The sequence below is a fragment of the Aplidium turbinatum genome, chromosome 18, assembly GCF_918807975.1.
Source record: "Aplidium turbinatum chromosome 18, kaAplTurb1.1, whole genome shotgun sequence".
NCBI classification, from domain to species: domain Eukaryota; kingdom Metazoa; phylum Chordata; class Ascidiacea; order Aplousobranchia; family Polyclinidae; genus Aplidium; species Aplidium turbinatum.
In genome coordinates, this window is record NC_137489.1 from 1743838 (window position 1) to 1764555 (window position 20718).

At 37.1% G+C, this 20718-nt stretch overlaps 1 protein-coding gene across 1 annotated transcript in view; it reads left to right on the top strand.

Annotated features, from left to right (window-relative positions):
* Window positions 1-266: 266 nt before the first annotated feature.
* LOC145787876 (DBH-like monooxygenase protein 1 homolog) overlaps window positions 267-20718 on the top strand; it is a 33700-nt gene continuing 13248 nt past the window's right edge. The window contains exons 1-5 of the mRNA XM_082599714.1: window positions 267-416; window positions 13726-13836; window positions 14065-14217; window positions 14484-14583; window positions 15028-15203. Coding sequence (XP_082455840.1) covers window positions 267-416; window positions 13726-13836; window positions 14065-14217; window positions 14484-14583; window positions 15028-15203 — 690 coding nt within the window. The remainder of the gene's footprint in view (window positions 417-13725; window positions 13837-14064; window positions 14218-14483; window positions 14584-15027; window positions 15204-20718) is intronic.

The following is a 20718-nucleotide window of genomic DNA, read 5'->3' on the forward strand; positions in this document are numbered from 1 at the left end:
AATAATATTACTTTGCAATAAGTTGAGAAAGTGGAACTTTTCAGATCTGATCAAAGAGAGAAGTGAGATTTTGTGAAATCAGGTTTAAGAATTCAGTAAGTCCATTAGCATGTGACCTATCGTTCATATACAGTAAGTGAAGTGTGCAAAAGTTTGCTGTTGAATCTAGGAGTGGACTTCTCAAGGGTGACGATTACCAATTTTTATTTAACAAGGATTATATCTTTGTTTTGCACTTTCAGATATCTGTAGTGTTAGCTTAAATGATGAAATTTATAACAGTTATTGTGTTGTGCATAGTGGAGATTTGTATGGGCCAGCAGCCCACCGATACTTATCCCCATCATGCTGTACTCGATGCTTGGGGGCAGATGAAAATGTACTGGAAGTTCAACTCAACGTATATTACATTTGAAGTAAGACCAAACTTTGTTGATTTGTAGTAACTTGGGTAGATTATTCTTACACTCAATTAGTTGTGTTAGCTTTATTTTTTAACTTTATTATTATACAATTTTGGTAAAGACGTAATTTTCTTGAACCATACACAGAAGAAATCAAACAACTACATTTTTTTTTTTTTTCAGAATTTTGTCTAACTTCATTAGTAGCCTACTCTTCATTTAAATTTAAATATTTTTAATCTGTGTAGTGTACTTCCAGGCATGGTATGTTTACACTTAGGCTACCTGCTGACGTCATGGAAAATGTTACACTTTCGCAGACGTTAATTGTAGTTCAGTTCAAATTTTTATTTTTTTCTGACCATCACAAAGAAAATACATGCAAATACATGCTAAACACAGTACTGCTATTTTGCATCTTTTATGCTATTATGCTAAACACAGCATAATCATTTTAAAACGTGGCATGTTCATAACACCTTAGAACAACTTTAAACTATAAAAACTAAAACGAAAAAAGAGTAACCAAAATTTTCGAAATTAATATGAGAATTAACAAATGAAAAAAATACAATTTCTATATTGATCGACCTTGGTGTGTTATTAAAGTGCTGATAGTTGTGAGGGGAAAACTCTTTAACAATTTAGCCGACGTCAGGACTCATATTACTACTATGTTTGCAACGTGTTAGTGACCTACTGAGTACTGTTGATCAATATTTGAATACATATGAACTAGGCTGTGCCAAAAATGGGGTAAAAATTAATTTTTTGAGATAGGATCTTTTAACTTTGCTAAAAGTTGTAGTAGACAATAAAAAACATAAATGTGAAAAAAAATTAAAAATAATGACGTCACACGGTTGCGCTGAGCGTTTCTATTGTAACCGATAGCCATTTTGACTAAACTCGCCATATTTTGATAACCGCTTGAGATAGAAAGTTAAAACGCACATTTAATCTGCAGAAACATCATGCTTATACAGTAAATCAAATGTAGTTATTACTATCTGAAGCCTTTACAAATTGTTTCACCTAACGGATCATCAGAAGGTCTTATTCAAATAGAATCTATTTGAATAAGACCTTCTGATGATCCGTTAGGTGAAACAATTTGTAAAGGCTTCAGATAGTAATAACTACATTTGATTTAATTCGCTCTGCTTTGCCTTTTTGCTTGGCATTGAGCACTTTTTGTAGTATTAATAGTTTTCATTGTTTTAATGCTTATACAGTATATGCTCTGAAAGCACTTTTCCTTGTAAAAAGTCTAGAAAAACAGTTATCAGCAAAACGCGAAGTTTAGTCACAAATTACGTAAAAAAAAGTCTAAAACAGTCCAATATAACATTTTTTTGAAAATTAAACATTTTATTTTTCACGTCTTGCAGGCAATACTGTATAGCATACCAGACATTCTTGCAGTTAAGATTGCGGGTTTTCGTAAGCATAGCTTAGTCCAAAAACAGAATCAAGAGTAACTGAACCATGATCCAAAAATACATGCCAAAACTTTTAAGATAAGGACAGTCCAAAATAATTAAAAACTTGCGAATTGCATAATATGTCATATTAACACTTAAATAATTTCACTTCAATTACCATGTAAAGAATACGCTCTTACATTCACTCTTTATTGAAACTGCTTAGCTAATCAAGTGATTATATTCAACCGCATAGTCTACATAAGTAAATAGCTTGCAATTGCAAGATTTTAGCACTGACAACAATGTTTTTTGTTTTATGTCTGTATGGTCTGTCAATAAAGAGTCTACATGAAGCAATACTTCGAAAATGTATCTTTTGTATTTGTCACCTCAACTCCAGTCATAATCAACGACGGCAATGGCTTTTTTAGTAATCTGCTCTGATGATGTTGCCAAACTTCTAAGCTTTTCTTTCACACCTTTGAAATGAATCCTTGAAGGACCTATTAAACAGTAACGTCCAAGACCTATTGTAGCCTACAATGAGTTAAGGCACTTGAAGAATTAACTTTTGTACGTCTTAAAAATAAAACTTACTTTTCTAGCAACATTATATTACATGTAAGCTCCATAAGTCATTTGAACAAAAATGGTGAATTTTGTCCGCGGCGGAAAAGAGATTAACATCTACCTTATGAAGACGCCTCTTCTCCAGTTAAGAGCTATTGATGTAATGCTAATTAATCTTACTTTGGCAATTAAAATGCTTATAGACACTAAGTATTATTATTTCACATTTTTATGTGCTTATTTTTGCAATGAAAGTGAAAAAACATGTTTTGTTTTTCAATGTTTGCTTGTGTATAGGTCCTTTAGGGACAGGACCGATTATACACTCTTCAAAAAAGCTTGTATAAGCTTTAACCTCACAAAAATAAATTCGATTGTCAAGATATTTACACAGTCTTCTTCTTCTTCTTCTTCTTCTTCTTCTTCTTCTTCTTCTTCTTCTTCTTCTTCTTCTTCTTCTTCATTGTCTTATGAGCTTTCTTTTGGACTATATGTTTGGGCATGAGGTCATCAGCCACTCGACAGTCTCGTCATCCAGGGCCTTCAGTCCAAGCGTTCCATGTGGTGGTTGATGGATTGGGCAGTCATAGACGACATGGTCTACTGTCTGGTCTGTGGCACCACACTCGCATCACGGTAAGGAAGCCAGGCCCCATCTGCACATGTCTGAACGAAAGCGACCGACGCCGGTTCGTAGGCGGTTAAGCCGGACCCACGCAAGTCTTGCGAGGGACATTCCCGGAGGGTGGGGATCGACGTCGGGTAGGAAATCACGGAGTCAATTAACATTGACCTTGGCAGTATTCTCAAAAAATTTTGTCATATTTTGATATGAGCTGAAGAAATGAGAGGAAAAAAGAAAAAATGTCTCATTGGTCCTGCATCTCTGTCACAATCAAGGTGCAATGCCTCGCGATGGCTTGCTTTGTATCTTCAACGAACGTGTTGTTTTGGTTGTAGAATTCTGGTGCGATGTGTTATTATCGGTTATGACCTGAAGTAACCTTTGAATGAGAAATCTGTATTATGTAACGTATTTCTAGAATCGTCTGTAAGTATGCAAATCTGGAAGGTTCTGTTGTTTTTCATAATTTCTGAGCGTCGTTTGTCATGACGTCATAAGGGTGTGTCACGCTTTCTTTCTATCTCTTACCAGGAAAAAGACTTGGAAAGATTCAATGACGTAGTTTAATGGGTCAAACCGAAAAGCAGTCAATTAAATGTCGAATAATTCTACTAGTGAAATGATAATCTGACTTCTTGAAGAACTTTAACGAACGGCTTCTTAAATAACTCTAATTTCTGCATCAACTACCAATCCACAACTCATAGCACAACTCTTATAACCAACTCAATAATAATCATCATAATAATCACCATAATAATAATCTCAGAATAAACATTACACAAACTACACCACTATTTATATAGTTGGTTGTTCAGTCCAGTAACCTCGAGAATGTTACGTAGTGTTGCATCACACGAACTCATCGTCGGTCACGTAGCATTTAAATGTAAACAACAGAAGTCTCTAGAATGTCACGTAGGGCCGAAGGTTGTAGAAAACACGTTACATAATACAGATTTCGTCATCAGAGGTTACTTTAGGTCAATACCCGATAACAACACATCGCTCAAAATTCCATAATGAAAACAACACGCTCGTTGAAGATACAAAGCAAGCCATCGCGAGGCATTGCACCTTGATTGTGACATACGCCCCCCCTTAGAATATTGTTGCAAACAATATAACAACACAATCAATACAATACACATTAGGGTGGTCCTTATATGTAGTCAAAAATTTAAGTTGGAGGAAATTGTATGGGCGCCCCTTACATTGATTCCACCTGATGTAAAAACACTTACTGTAAAATATTTTGTATTCTAAACGAAAATTAAGGTATGCTCAATGCAAACGAAATTTCACGTGGCTGAATCCAATTAATATGATAACACAAAATGTTAGCGGTTATCAAATGTTCTACAAAAAAACAATATGACAAATGTCTCTTTACTCTTCTACAATAGTCTGTCTTTCTGATTCTCAACAAGAGCAGCTTTAGTTATGTGGGGCAGTTTCTTTCGGTGCTCAGCCACTACTTGGAGGATAAATTGTGTTTGTTCCTCTGATTTTGTCCGCAACCCATTATATTCCTGAATGAGGGCTACACCCCTCTCTGATGTTTCGTTCGTAACACGAAGTGTTCCAACAGTTTTCTGGGCCTCAATGAATGCTGGCAAGCTGGACCGTAAATTAGGATCTTCTAGAAATGAAGTTGAAATACTCAAAGTCTCAAAGAAATTATTCGTGTTTTTTGTGACGAAGTCAGGGATCTCCTTCGTTCGTATGTCTTGGTCTGACAAACTGACTTGCTTGGCTGGATGTTCTGCTCCTTGTTCAACCAATGCCTGAACCATCTTTCTCTTGTCTTCTAAGGAAATGAAGGCATCAAAGAATAAAAATCCAATAGTGTCTACAGCAGGCCCGTAATTATACATTTTAGCTTGGGGGGGCTCAAAAGCTGTTGCGAAGTAAAAGGCTATGCACATAACATTTGTAGTTGCAATTAGTCTAATTTGCGTTTTTTCGGGCAAAGGCACGGCATATGTTATAAAGTCACAAGGTACTAGATAGCAGTAATTTCGAATGATTGGGATAATTCCAGCCAAAGGGATTGCAGAATAGAATAGATGCAATCAGTAGCGTAGCCAGGAATTTTTAAAGGGGAGGTTTTGACGACACCTAGCGGCGGGGGGTCTGGGGGGCCTCCCCCAGAAAATTTTGAAAAATTGCTTTGAATTTGGTGCATTCTGAGAACATTTTCAACAAAAATGTGGGTATGAATATTCTTGCAAAATGGTGCTGTCCGGTGGCATAGCAAAAGAATAAGATCATGTTTTCTTCGGCATTTTTCGGAAATAAAGCTAAGTCTCTATGTTTTCTTGTTGCTAATTCCTGGCTGAGATGTTTGAATGTTTGGTATTGACAAAACTCGCTCTTTTAATGCAGTTTTGCTTAAAATTACGCAATTTCTTTTTATACTGAAAGCATCATTCTCAAGCATAAAGAGACTGAAAGCATCATTCTCAATATCGTGACGTCACACGCGTGCCAAAGGGGGGGGGGTTGTAATCCCCGCCCCTTGGCTACGCCACTGGATGCAATATTTTTAACACACAACTTTGTCAGGAATGACCCTCGTGACTTTGTCTGGTACAGGTCTCCACCAAACATTTATCCCCTTTGGGGTGTAATATTCGGCAGTAAACGTCAAAAAACACTAACAGCTATCCAAGCTGATACCAATACCAATGTTGATGGATTTGTTTTCAAGAGATATTCATGGACAATATTTCCAAAACCAGCATCTTACTCCATTGTAATTGCTTTTACCTGAGATGCCTTGCCAAAATAACTCACCCAAATTTAAAAATCATTATCGTGCAATCTGTCAGGAATAACCCTATAACTATTACCCTGCCAGTACATAACAACTACAAAATTACAAGCAAGATAATTGTACAAAGTGACATATGAGAATTAAAAAAAATTAAATATAGAAAGTCTTGGGTCTGGGATTACCGTACTCATTTGGAATTGGAAAACCAAATGTAGCTTGCCTGGCAGAGTTTTAACTTTGAGCTTGGGGAGGCATTGCCCTCCCCAAGCCCCCCCGGCAATTACGGGCCTGGTCTACAGACAGGTACCAAAAGTGTCGTTTCAGTTTCTTTAGGGCAGCGAGTGATACTTGGTCACCAGATGCCAACAATTCTTTAGCTAGTTGGAGGTCATTCTTTGGAGCTGAAATTTCAAGAGGAGAAGAAAACCAGCTTTTAATATAGAACTTCACTGGAAAGATACATAGGTCTTTGAGACCCTTTAGCTCACGCTTAGTCAGGAAAATCCACTGTTTCGGAAGATGAATATCTTCATGGTGTAAATGAGACGAGACATAAATCTTGCTCGGTGCATGGCTCCAGACTTCATGAATCTTATCCCTTCAAGTGGAAATCCCCCTAAGAAGATAATCGTGATTTCGAGAAGTTCTCTGTAATCATCTCTGGTATGTTTGCTGTCTAGCTGCTCCTTGGCATAGGACAGCACCCTCTGCTGAGTTTCAGTATCCAATTCAGCCAGTACAACTTCATCCTGAATTCCAGGAGTGTAGTCATGATCCTTAACCTTAGGCCAGAGCTGCTTAAACCTCTTGAATAGCTGTATTTCTGGGGCAGACGAAGGGCCAAAGCAAGACGAAAACACCTCCTCAAGTATAATCCCATGAATATGGTGGCGGCATGCCAGATACAGAGTATCATGTTCAAGCTTTGCTTCAAGAAGTGCACAAGCTCCTTTAAGTCGCCCAGTGTTGGCTGCTGCGGTGTCAAAGCTGAAGGCCTTAATGTCTTCCTTGATATTCCACTCATCAACAGTCTGGATTATGGCATCACATGTGGCCTGTCCTGTTCCATATGGAAGTTTAGGTACTGCTAGAAGCTGATCAACGCCATCAGAAGAAACTATAATGGGCAGTCTATCAACTTTCTCATCTCCTGTCAAATCAAGCATCAGCTTTCCATCCCAGTGAATCGTTAGTGGTTTTCCATAACTCTGAAACGCTGCTTCAGGTCCCTTGACCTATCTTCACGATACTTTCTGCGATATCGTCGAAGAGAAAAGCGGTTAATAGCAAATTCTGAAAGATTCAAACCCGTTGCAGATAGCACAGATGCTACAGTGTGAACTGCATGCCTATCGCTGATCCTACCTCTGTCAAGAGAAGCAAGGACATCTGGTTTAAAAATATTCTTTCTGCCACGTTTTTGAAGAGGTGAAGGTCTGAAGTCAGATGATGAAGGTCGTATGAAATCTTCGTCTCCTTGTGAATCCTCTTCACTTGAAGAAGAGCTGCTCTCTAGAACAACTTTATCAAACAGTTCCTTCCTGGCTTCGTCACTAGCAATTTTTCGTTTCTTCATTTGTTTCACTCTTGTTGCCTTTTCATTCTCTCTTTTCTTTAGCTTCTTGTCCAATCCTGCCATATACCCTCTCCTGCCAGGTTCCCGTTGAGCAACCAAAAATTCTATGTCCTCTTGAATGTCAATCATTTCGAGAGCATTGCCATGAGAAACATCAAACAAATTTGGATATTCTGCAGTGAAGATTTCTTCATTCATTTTCTGCGTGTCGGTCTTTCTATTCTTATTCTTTTTTAGGTTTTCCCATGCTGTGATAAGACCATCCAACTTCTTAATTACTCTTCTTTCGTCCCGTACTGGAATCTTTGCTCGGCTCCAGTATGCGAAAAGTTTCTGGATAGTATGCTTGGCTGCCTCCCTTTTTGTTTCCTTCATGATCTTTAGCCGGTAAAAGTACACGGCGAGAGCATCATGCACAGATGGCAATTTTGAGCCAGTAAACTCATCCTTCACTGGCCCAACTAAGTATATCTCAGACTCAGTTTTCGAAATTAGCATTTTTTTACTTCGGCAAAAACGTTGCCGAGGCCAAACAGCAAAAGTTGAAATTGCCTCGGCAATTGCTGTGAACTTTTATTACGAAATGATTGTACCAAAACATGTAAAACGAGAAGCGAAAAATATACTAGGGTAGTTTATCACGATTGCATTGTTTGATTTGTTGTGATGTAATAATACCAAAAGTAGCGATAAAGCGAGCAAGCGATGCGCACGCTGTTACGGTAATTCATGTTAAATAACTCCCGCAGGGGGGAGAAAGACTGTTTTCTTGTAGATTCTGCCATTAACGCTTACAGTACCAGAAAAACAAGACTATTATATTATTATTAAGCAGGCTGCTACAATATTCAGTAGCCTACTCAGCAGGCAAAACACGGCGTAGAGTGCAGACATAGCATTGTGACATCACTCAGTACGATTTGGCTGCACATGTGTTTGGCGAGTTTATCTCGTGATCACGGCGTGGAAAAGAAATGCCAAAATTTTTTATAGTTTGAAAGATTTGAAATAAGGATTCCCTTATAATAACTATCGTTATTAACTTCTCATTTGATATATGCGAGCCCCCAGTAGAATGAAAGTGCAATAACACATGTGCACCCATGCCTCAATGCTATTACCGACTTAAGCCGTTATGCGTAGAAAGTTTAAGCTCTTTGAGCACACCTTAGACGTCGATGATTTTTTTTTTAAATTTGAGGTTTTCCATTTTAACCAAATTGGAACAGCTTGAGAGGGCGCCCGCTTAAAAATTCAAAAGTTGACAAATAAGGACCACCCTAATACACATTACAAAACAATTAATTACTCAATAAATCAGTTCTCATAAGTTTTCTTCAACGACTCATTAGTCCATCGTTGCATGATCTACCAACGATAGCTTTTCTCAAAACAACAATCACGTTTACTGTGAAAGTTTTCATCGTCCTCAATGTCTTCAATGCACTGGCGAGCAAGATGACCCATTTTCCTACATCGGAAACACCTCCTCTCCGGACAGTCCTTGGCGAGATGACCTTCTTTATGACAATTGTAGCAAGCCTTTTCATCAAAAGGGCAGCTCCTGGCTATGTGTCCAATCTCTCCACATCGGTAGCAGTGGTTGTCTCGGCAACGTCTATTTTCCGAATGTCCGCCGTCAGCAACGCACTCCCTGGCAAAATGTCCGCGTCTACCGCATCTATAGCAAACTCCAAATGGTCGTCGCCTGCCTCTTCTCCTCGGTTCTTCGCGCTCGTAATATCCGTCATCGTGAGATCGTTGCTGATTATCTGCAGACCAATCTCGAGCAAAGTGACCATTCTTGCCACAAGAATAACAAGTAACTTCAGAATTTCTCTCAATAACATTTCCGATTATAAGATCAACTAAAGAGTTTTGTAAACATAACGCTTTCACAGTCCCACTACAATACGGAGTTTCGATATATATCATCGCTAACGGTCCTTGGATTGAAGTGGTATCTATCTTTGTCACATGGCCAGTTTTTCCCGTTAACTGATTGTCATTTACTAAATCTCTCCTCACTATTATACCAGTAGAACCAGAATCACGTAAAACTTTTACCTTTTTGTTTCCAACTTTTCCATCTACTACTGGCAGGTAATCTTCAGGTATTATTTTTCCGCAAACATCTTCATCCGGTTTCTCCTCCCCAAGCGTGGGTTCAGGAATCATTAACGCACAACCGCATCGATAAACGTCCGTGTCTTCATCTTTTCCAGACTGATTGGATCGGGACAACGACTTGTCCTTGCATTCCTTCGCTTCGTGTCCTTGCCTATTGCAACGATTGCACCACTTCCTCGATTCCTGATGATTTGTGTTAGTCTTCTTCCTGCAGTTAACAGACTTATGACCTAAGCCATTACAATTAAAACAACGTACTTCTCTTGGAACAGCACCTCCTTTAGAATTATTTGTTTGCTTCTCGTCATTATCGCATGACAACGTTTCTTCAGTCGACAACTTCTCATCATGAGCAACTAAATACTGTTCCGCCACACTGGCTATTTCTTCTAGAGTCTTTGGACTTCTCTCTATTAAATAAACAGACAGATCTTTTGAACATGAATCTGTAAATTGTTCCTTAACTATAAGGTTTGCCAATCCGTCCAATGATTGATCGGCCCCCGAAAGTTCAAACCATTTTAACAAAAGGTTTCTTAAACGTTCAATAAATTGACCTGGGCTTTCGTGTTGTTCAGGCTTTGCCTCACGGAATCTTTGACGGTATCCATGCTCGGTAAAATTGTATCGCTTTAACAGAGCTAACTTCAATCTGTCGTAATTCATGGCCTCTTCTTGCGAAAGTCTTGATTATACATCAAGAGCTTGTCCCGATAATAACATGCTTAACTGGGTAGCCCACGTCGACTTCTCCAATTTGGCTATTGTAGCATATCTTTCAAATCTTAATAAATAACTATCCAACTCATCTTTTTCTTCAACAAATGATGGCAAATCTGGACGTTTAACTTGCGCCACAATAACATCTCGAGCATTATCATTAGTAGAATTAGATCGCTCACCAATGTCCAGCTTTTGTCTTTCTAATTCAAGTTTTAACTTTTCCAATTCATATTGCGCTCTTCTTTCTTCAGCTTCTGCTTCGCGCTGTGCCCGCTTCTCTTCGGCTTCGCGCTGCGCCCGCTTCTCCTCTGCTTCAGCTTCAAATTGTGCTCGCTTTTCCTCAGCTTCAAGTTGTGCAGCTTCAGCCTCACGCTGTGCTCGTTTTTCTTCAGCTTCAAGTTCTGCTTTCCTTATTTCACGAGCAGCTCTTCTATCTTCTCTTTCGTCAGCTTCTCGCTGAGCTTTTTGGTCCATTATCTTGTGATACTCTTCCATCACAAACTGAGACTTTTCATTACCAGTCAGCCCCATTCGTTCAGCCATGCTCCCTAAGTCTTCAATCATCTCATGTTTGACAGTATCCGCCATCTTGACATTAATTTATTATTTTTTCAATAAATCTTTCGGTATTCTTCGGTTTTTCTTTTTCGGTTATATTCTTTTTCGGTTTATCCCGGACGAGCCCCCAGAATATCACGTAGGGAAAATGATTCCAGAAAACACGTTACATAATACAGATTTCGTCATCAGAGGTTACTTTAGGTCAATACCCGATAACAACACATCGCTCAAAATTCCATAATGAAAACAACACGCTCGTTGAAGATACAAAGCAAGCCATCGCGAGGCATTGCACCTTGATTGTGACAGGGTGTTTATCAATAAATGTCCAATTGCGAAATATTCATTATGTAAGAATCTTCTACACCACGTGATATTCTTTAAACTTCTTTAAGCTTCTGCTTGTTTACATTTATTGCAACTTGACAGAACAATGTAACATTATGTAACCTTCTCGATGTTACTAGACCGAAACAACTTTTTATAAATAGTGGTGTAATTATTATGATGAAATTATTATGAGTTGGTTATGAGAGTTGTGTTATGAGTTGTGGATTGGTAGTTGGTGCAGAAATTATTGTTGATTGAGAGTTGAAGTACCGATAATTGAATACAAGTAGATGAGAATTGGTGCTGATATAAATTGTATTTGAAATTAGAGTTATTTGAGAAGCCGTTCGTTAAAGTCCTTCAAGAAGTTAGATTATCATTTCACTAGTAGAACCAGAACCATTCGACATTTAATTGACTGCTTTTCGGTTTAACCCATTAAACTACGTCATTGAACCTTTCCAAGTTTTTTTCCTGGTAAGAGATAGAAAGAAATCGTGACAATCTCCTTTACTACAAAAAAACAGTAAAATTGAGTTTTTTGCTGATAAACACTTTTCAAGTAGTCCTAGAATAAAAAGTGTTCTTAGAGCAGATATAAACATGACACTTCTGCAGCTTTTGATGTAACGTTCATCTTTTTGTCTCCAGTGGTTTTCGAAATATGACAATTTTTATGAAAATGGGTACTGGTATCCGTAGAAACGCCCAGCACGACTGTGTGACGTCATTATTTTCAATTTTGTTTCACGTTTGTGTTTGTGTTTGTAAAATTCCACTACAACTTTTCAGAAAGTTAAGGAAAAATCCATGAACCTCGCCATTTTTGGCACAGCCTAATATGAACGTAGCTTAGCCTAAACTGTAAAGCTCAGTTCCTCTCAGTTTGTTTTTATTTCTGACCATCACAATGAAAAACAATATATGCCAAACATAGCAGAGGTCTAGAAAAAGGTAGAAGCGACAAAACTCGGACGTACTCAGCTCATAAGTGTACGTAGATAACGTCATCATTAGGGGCTTAATTAAAAAAACTTGACAGTGACGTATGTAAGTGTTAACAACTTAGAAAACCACGTAATATGACGCTAAATGAAAACAAAAGTGTCTGCAGTGTTGAGAAATTAGTGTTTTTATATTTTCTACGTGTTATTAACACGTTCGAGTTTGTTCGTTTGTTACGTTTATATTTTCGACTTTTACGTTTGTCAGAATGCGTCGTCCACGTTTAGAAATTTTTAAGAATCTTTTACATAGACAAACCAGGATGTTGTAAATTTAATAAGAACAAAGGATTTGTACATTGATCGTGGTAGAGAATCATGGTAGCCGATGCCTTATTCAGGCAGGACCGATGATGACGATTAATCGTGCGATCAATGCCCTGAAATTTATACCTTTCTTCAATTTGATTGAATGTCCTTCAACCAAACCTACTCAGTGAAGATAAAAAACAAAGATTTTAATTTTAATTTCCCTTACATCACGTTTGCAATTAATTCACGTCTTGCGTACAATTTGTCTGTTTAAACGGTTTCCGTTATCATACGTCACCGGCTTCAATCAATCGCAGACTCTTTTTCTAGCCCATACATTGCATAGGCTAATGAAGCGATTAAGATAGGATAGTTGAATAAACACTGTAGCCTACAGCACAATACATTGATTCCATTTTTGTCCTTAAGGAGTTGTTTAGTTGAAGTTTTAGCAAAACCGGTGGGTCAATTAATCCAACCATCGTTATTTCATCTGGAATCGATAATTCTACAGTGGATGTATTAACCGAATTCTAGTGTAAGAGTTTAATGTCTGTATAGAACTCTGTGTTGTAGTTGCCATTTAATGTACGTTGATATTATGTAACTCGTGACCAGCGTCACTGCATAATCACCTTCAGCGTTTTCTGGTAGAGACGTTGGAATTGATTACCACCGCAGTGCGCGTCGCAGTCAATAAGCGTTCTGTTCCTCAGTTGCATGCCTTAATACAACACTCTGGTAATTGCGTGCGAAAAATAGTTACTGCACACAAGGTAGTGCTTGTCAACAGATAGGTTTTGAGCATTATTGCAGAGATCCATTTACATAGCTGGTCTTTACTATTCAGAGATAAAGGACGTGTGTGTAACCTCTTTGACGCTTCCCGCGTATTGCAAACGAGACCATAGAATATACCATCAAAATAATGTAAAAACTCTCCAAGTATAAAGTTATTCTCTTTGTACCGTACTTGTTTATCATCATTATTATTTTTAGCCTTGGGTAGCCCGCTGTTGAGCGAAGGTCTTCTTCTTTTCTTACCAATCCAGTCAATCGCGTATTTTTTTTACTGTTTATAGGCCTAGTATGTTTGTATTCGCAATGTCGCACCTCAATTTTGCATTGCCACTGATTACGTCACCAAATTTCTGACCAATGAGAATCGTTGACATGAAAATCAATTTTTTAGGTTTTTTGAGTTTTTTCAATACAAAAATATTTCATATTGAAAAACACTCTGCATTTCTTAGCGATCTACGCATATAAAAGCTTTTGTATTGTGGTTGAAGCACACACCTTTAACGCCTGGATAACTGCAATATTGTTTTATTGTCTTTCCAGTTTCATGGGAATACCACAGGATGGATCGGGATGGGTATTTCACCCACTGGGGGCATGATAGGGGCGGATCTCTATGTCGGATGGGTCAAAAGTGGGATAGCCCATATCAGTGTAAGAATGGCGGCACTCTAACATGTATTGTGAAATAGCGTTAAAAGAATTTGAAAACTGCTTCTTTAAATTGCTTGAACTTTTGTTTTCTCTATTAAAGGTGTTTTGGAAAAATTACCATTTTCTTGAAAGTAACGTGAAATTAAGGATTTGTGAAAAAAATTTATATTTTTAGATAAAATAAACTTTTTGGGATTTCTTCAAGACACTAAACTCTAATCTCTTTAGGACCGACATGGAGGCACCAGAAACGCTTTTCCTCCATTAGACATGGAGGAGAACGTGAAGCTGTTGGGAGGTAGCGAGTGCAACGGATGGACCATCATCACCTTCCAACGACAAATCGCGGCATGCGACGGAACCGATGACATCACAATAACAGTAAATCAACTGGCGATAGCATAACGTTGAATTCTTTGGTGGTGTGGCAAATTTTAAATTTTTAAGTTATTAGTTTTTAAGTTTCTGGTTTTCGGAGTCTGTGATTTTATTGAATCCCTGTTAGTCACAATTTTATGTCTCGGTGAACTCAATCAGCGAATCTTTAGCTGCTTATTTTGCTGACATCCTACAAACGTGTCTTCTGGCATTGGTTAAACTTTGTCCTTGTAGTTGTTTCTCACCTGAGAACCCATAATCCTCTGCAGACAAACACGCAGAAGATAATATGGGCAATGGGGCAAAGTGATCCAACTGGGTCAGATATCGTACCATCTGATTACCATGGCAACCAGGCACGAGATAGAGGTAAGCTGCAGCTTCTCGTTGTATTATTGGCGCGTATTGCAGAACGGATGAAAACATCCGATAAGGGTTAGGCCACAAACTGAGTGTGACGTCACGTTTAAAAGTTACATGATTTCAATGAAAGTGTTCAAACTTTGGTTTGTATTGCGATCTGAACTTAAATACGATTTGCATGATGTCTGTGGTTAGTCTTGTAGGTTACATTTGGGTTCAATAATAATTCAACACTTCAATTTACCAAATTAAAATATCAACCCAAACTATAAGAAAAACGATGAGATCATAGGTGAGCTGGTGAGATCACATGCAAATCAGCACTGAAATGTTTTGTTCACAATATCCTCAACCTCTGCGCAAAAAACCAAACGTGGTATTTCCTATGTTCAATGTCTTCTAGAGAAAATATATCCTTTTTAGTTTCCTTGCATCTTTGTTTTTGTTCAGGAACAAAGAGCTTGCTCCTTTTTGAGGGAGGAAGTGTTACTTCTCTTCCTCCAGATGAACCTGTTCAATTTTTTGACCTCCTCCATGACGAATTCAATATTCCTGCAGTGGACACTCACTACAGTTGCAGATTGTTGAAACTTCCAGTTCTTGAAACCAAGCATCATATTGTGAAAGTAAAACTAAGAGTTGAAATTTGACTAAGGTTGCATTTACATGTGTTTAAAGTGGAAAAATAACACAAGCCAACATAATTTTTGTTTCAGCATAGTAAATGCCATTCTTGAGTATATTTTGGGTGCTGAATTGAAAAATTACATCATATTTTTTGCATCACATCAGGATTTTAAGGTATCTGAATGCTGTATCTAAAAATTCGTTAAAATCGACTCTTGATTTATATTGGTAGACTATGGCGTTAAATCGACTCCTGATCTATATTGGTAGACTATGACGTTTCATAGAATTTGACCCTTTTTTGTCAACAAGGTCTGCGATAAAGTCTAAATACACAATAGATACAAACATAATATTAATGAAAACATTGAGGTATTTCATCACTCTTTTTTATTTTATGGAAGTCTGGTAACTTGAACCCAGTTCTTCAAAATTGATCTGCTAACATTAAACGTTTTATGCCCTTCTTTTACAAGAGTAGGCTACATAGTTATATTTTCGTGTTAAGGAGTAGGTTTGGTGGCTGTGCAAATCCCCAAGGCATATTTTAAACCTTTTGGTTTTGCCATCTTTTCCTTCTGTTGGTGCTACAGTTGTGTGTTAGTAATGTCATTCAGTATATGTTTGCGCCAGCAAAGAAAAATAAAATGGAATAAATTGAATGGAGTGGACACATAAAAATACGTTCAATTCTACAGAAAAAAAAAAGGACATTTACATGCATATTTGGGAAACGTTACTCTGAGACAAACTTTCGCTTGCATGATTTTCGTGAATGCTGTGAATGGCTTTTGGATTTCCATTGATCTATCGTCTCAGGTTTTCCACACAAGCTTTATATGCAGTATGTGCTGGAGCCCATGATTTGTCCTGATCACCCAGGCAAATTTTGAAGTATGGAAGATATGCTTGTTTCACAAAACTTGTTATGGTTTGCCTTTGGTTAGGAACAGTATAACTGCCACATATGTAACAAAAAACATCAGGGTCATTTTCACATTTTCTCCTTGAAGATGCCATTCTGCTACTTATTCGCACCACAAACAGAATTAACACCTTGCTAATATGAAAAAATCTGAATATCTGAAGATTCAAATAAGAATGAGTTATAGACAAGTTTCACATAAGCTTAAATCTCCACATTTAGCAGTAGCTATGGTGGACTTCCCACAAAACAAAAAAGATAAAACTGATGTTATATATCAAAAAGTGGAGTGGTACTAAACGTTTAGGCGAAAGTGAATGTAACCTTGCCTGTAAGGGGTGGTTTATGGACAGTTCTCAGAAGGTAGATTAGTTGGTTGGTCTACCATAGACAGATGGTTAACTAGCCAGAAGGTCTACTATACTAAGAAGGTCTAGGTGACCTTCTTGACCAGTGGACCTTGGTCTGTCCATCAGTGGCCGATCCATCAAAAGGAAAAAAAGTATAAACTATCTAGGTGTAACTTTGGATGAGCAATTGAAATGAGATAGTCATACTATTAATCTTAGAAAGCAGCTTGCAAAGGTGTGCGGCATAGCATTTAAGCTGAGATACATTGCCCCATTAACAATATTACAAACTTTATATTATGCTTTGTTTCAATCCATGATCTAGTACTCGATTATAAATTGGGGAAGAGCAGACTCTACATTGCTTGCTCTACTTCAAATGTTACAAAACAAGTTCATCCGATCCTGCTTATTTTTGCCGAGGTCAACAAATACAACTGTTCTTTATCACCAATTTAATGTGCTCAGAATTGACGATATTATTAAATTAGAGACTGCAAAAATTATGTACAAATATGTGCACAAGGTACTACGACAGTTTATCGAACGACAGTTTTTCGAACGACTATTGATCGAACGACAGTTAATCGAAACGACAGTTTATCGAAAGACAATTAATCGAATGACGGTTAATCGAAACGACTGTTTATCGAAACGACTGTTCATCGAACGAAAATTAATCGAACGACAGTTAATCGAAACGACAGTTAATAGAATAATAGAACAGCTGATTTAACTGGAGTCTATGCATCCAAAATTCATCCTCGAGAGACCTTTTGTTTGTCTAATTCCTCATTTGCAGAATAGAATCACATGTTTAAGCACAAATTGCAGCTTTTGTTAGTTACTATAGCATGTATGTTATAGTTACTGAGTCATAAGAAATAGGTCGATGCATGAAGGACATTGTCTAAGATTATCACTCAACAAATATTGACATAAACAGACATCTTCGAGCAACTGCATACAACTTAGTAACTGTAAATATTTTGTATCCGTGTACTCAGAATGTGATTTGTAACTGTACAGATCGGCAGCAGTGGCCGAGTGGTTAGCGCGTTGGGCTCGCAGTCGAGAGCCTGCATGTCCGACTCCAGTCACCCGCACTTGCTGTTGTTTCTCTGGGCAAGAAACTTTACGATAATTGCCTCTACCCAGTGATCGATTTCGAGTAATGGGTAGTACCAAATTTAAGTCATAAGTAGAGTAGACAACCGGAAACAGACATTGCCGTCGGCTGCAGCGTGGGTCAGGTGTATTTCGGAAGGCGTACACCGATGCATAGCGCTCAAGTCCGCTTTCCCGCAATGCAGGATAAAGATAAACAAAACAAACAAACAAACAAACAGTAAATATCAACGGCTGAAAGGCATTGTCCAAGATTATCACAACGAATATTGACATATACAGATATCTTCAAGCAATTGCATACAACTTGTAAACTGTAAATATTTTGTATCCGTGTATTCAAAATAAATGAATGTGATTGAAATGTACATTTAAAACGCCTTGAATATTTCATTGCATATGAGCATTAAAATTTTAGATAAAATTTCGGGAGATTCGTCGTTCGATAAACTGTCGTTTCGATAAACAGTCGGTTCGATGAACTGTCATTTCGATGAATTGTCGTTAGATAAACAGTCTTTCGATAAACTGTCGTTCGATTAACTGTCGTTTGATAAATTGCCTTTTGATAAATTGTCGCGTCATGGTGCACAAAATGCTGCCTCGGGCCTTTGCTGGCTGCTTTAATTTGTAAACGAAATTCACCAGCATAAAACGCGTCAGATTTATAATGATTTATATTTGCCGTCAGATTGTAATGATTTATATTTGCGTTCTGCAACGTCGAACTTTGGTAAGAGGATGCTATGTTTTAATGGAATGAAACTATGGAATCAAATACCAAACGAAATACAAGAAAAGTCTTATAATACTTTTAAATTTAAATTAAATGTTTATTAAAGAATTTGTACAATGATCACTCCTGAAACATATCATCTGCTTATTTCTCTGCACAGTTTTTTTTATGTTGCCCTGTGTTACTCCACTGTTAATGTATTATGTAAAGTGCTGGTATTGTGCTATATGTGTTAATGTTCTTAATTTTGGGTCTTTTGTTTAATTGTTTAGGTGGCAGCTGACTTTGGTGACCTCTTGGTCTTTCGCTGCCATCCTTGTTGTGTGAATTATTTGTGTTTATTGTGTTTTTGTATATTTTTTCTTTTTTTTCTTTCTTTTTTTGCTAACAAAAAACAAACTGAACTGAACTGAAAACTGAACTGGACCATCTAGCTATGGAGCCTTCTGACTAATGTACATTCTGAACATAGGTCGGTCACTTCAATGGTCATGGTGTCATCATTCATTTCAAATGTTACAAAATAAAATCATTTCTATGTTTATGACAAATTTTCAAACACTATTGGCTCATAAGATCTTTATAAAACAGTAACATTAATAGAAAATTTGGCCAAAAAGCCAATATTATTAGAAAAAATATCATGCAAAACCTCAACAACCTGATGTGATGGGTAAAATCTGATGTGATTTTTGAAATCAGCAGCCTCAATATACCTCAAATCACATCTTACATTGCTGACATAATTTTTTTTTTTGTTGGCCTGTGTAGTTTTTCATTACTTGTCGAGGTTTAAAAGCGTATCATGTTCAAGTGAACGACACCATAAAATTATCAAAACTTATCAAAATAGGTAGAATGTCCAAGCTCTTTATTGCTGATCCTAAACAGAGTTTTAAAAGGTCGTGCAATAGGGTGGATTGAAAAAAACTTTTTATAAAATTTTTCTTAGCTTGAGGTTGGAAAACTTGCCAAATACTACTAAAACTAATTGTGCAAAATTAGAATGTAATCTGACGAGAGCTTGATCTGCCACCAGCCACTTGAAAATTTACCATTGGGCCATTCCGTGTCAATTTACACAGTCAAGAAATTCAACTTATTCAATTTTTCTTAAATTTTATACACCTTTTCACTATCTTATATGATGAACACCTGCAAAATTTGAGTGAAATTTATTTAGAAACACGAGAGTTATAAAGTATTTAGTTTGGGGGGTCTGACGAGGGGGCACAATTTTTTTATTTTTGGCCATGTTTGAGGTCCTATTACTGCTTAAATAAATTAGGTAAGAACCTAAATTTCTTAAAGGTGATAGTACTTCTGCCAAAACGACATTGTTCATATTGTCACTTTAAAAGGTCAAAGGTCATAGACATTCAAATGTGGCCGTTTCCAGCTCTCAGGTCAAATTTTCCAAAATTTTAAAACCTTGCCAAGACCCTATTTTTGATTGGTTTTGGCTGAAATTTAGTAGAAATGTTGTTTACAAGGATTCTCTACCATGAAATTTCATTTTAAATTTTCATTGGGGTCATGGGTAACCGGGATATTACAAAGACCTCTTTTTTGTTTTTTGTCATTTCGACCCACGTTTCACATTAAATACCTCCCAACCCTTATAATATTTTGTACTGAAATTTTATCAGTTCATAAAGAATCCTGTAAAAAATATTTCTACTGAATGTCAACCAAAACTAATCAAAAATAGGGTCTTGGCAAGGTTTTAAAATTCTGGAAAATTTTAGTCGAGAGCTGGAAACGGCCACATTTGGATGTTTTTGACCTTTTGACCTTTTAAAGTGACAATGTGAGCGGTGTTGTGTTTTCAATACTTGTCAGCAGTACAATCACCTATAAAAAAATTGGGTTCTTACCTAATTTACTTAAGCAGTAATAAGACCTCAAACATGGCCAAAAATAAAAAAAACAGACCCCCCAAACTAAATACTTTATAACTCTCGTGTTTCTAAATAAATTTCACTCAAATTTTGCAGGTGTTCATTATATAAGATAGTGAAAAGGTGTGTAAAGTTTAAGAAAAATTGAATAGGTTGAATTTCTTGACTGTGTGAATTGACACGGAATGGCCCAATGGTAAATTTTCAAGTGGCTGGTGGCAGATCAAGCTCTCGTCAGATTACATTCTAATTTTGCACAATTAGTTTTAGTAGTAATTGGCAAGTTTTCCAACCTCAAACTAAGAAAAATTTTATCAAAAGTTTTTTTCAATCCACCATACTGAGCAACAGTTTACTACTGTACACTAAAACACTTAATTGAAAACATAATAACGGAATAAGAGGTTAACGTCAAAAAGAAGCAAAATATTTCACAATTTTGAAATCGCCCAATGTTGCCAATATATTTTTTTC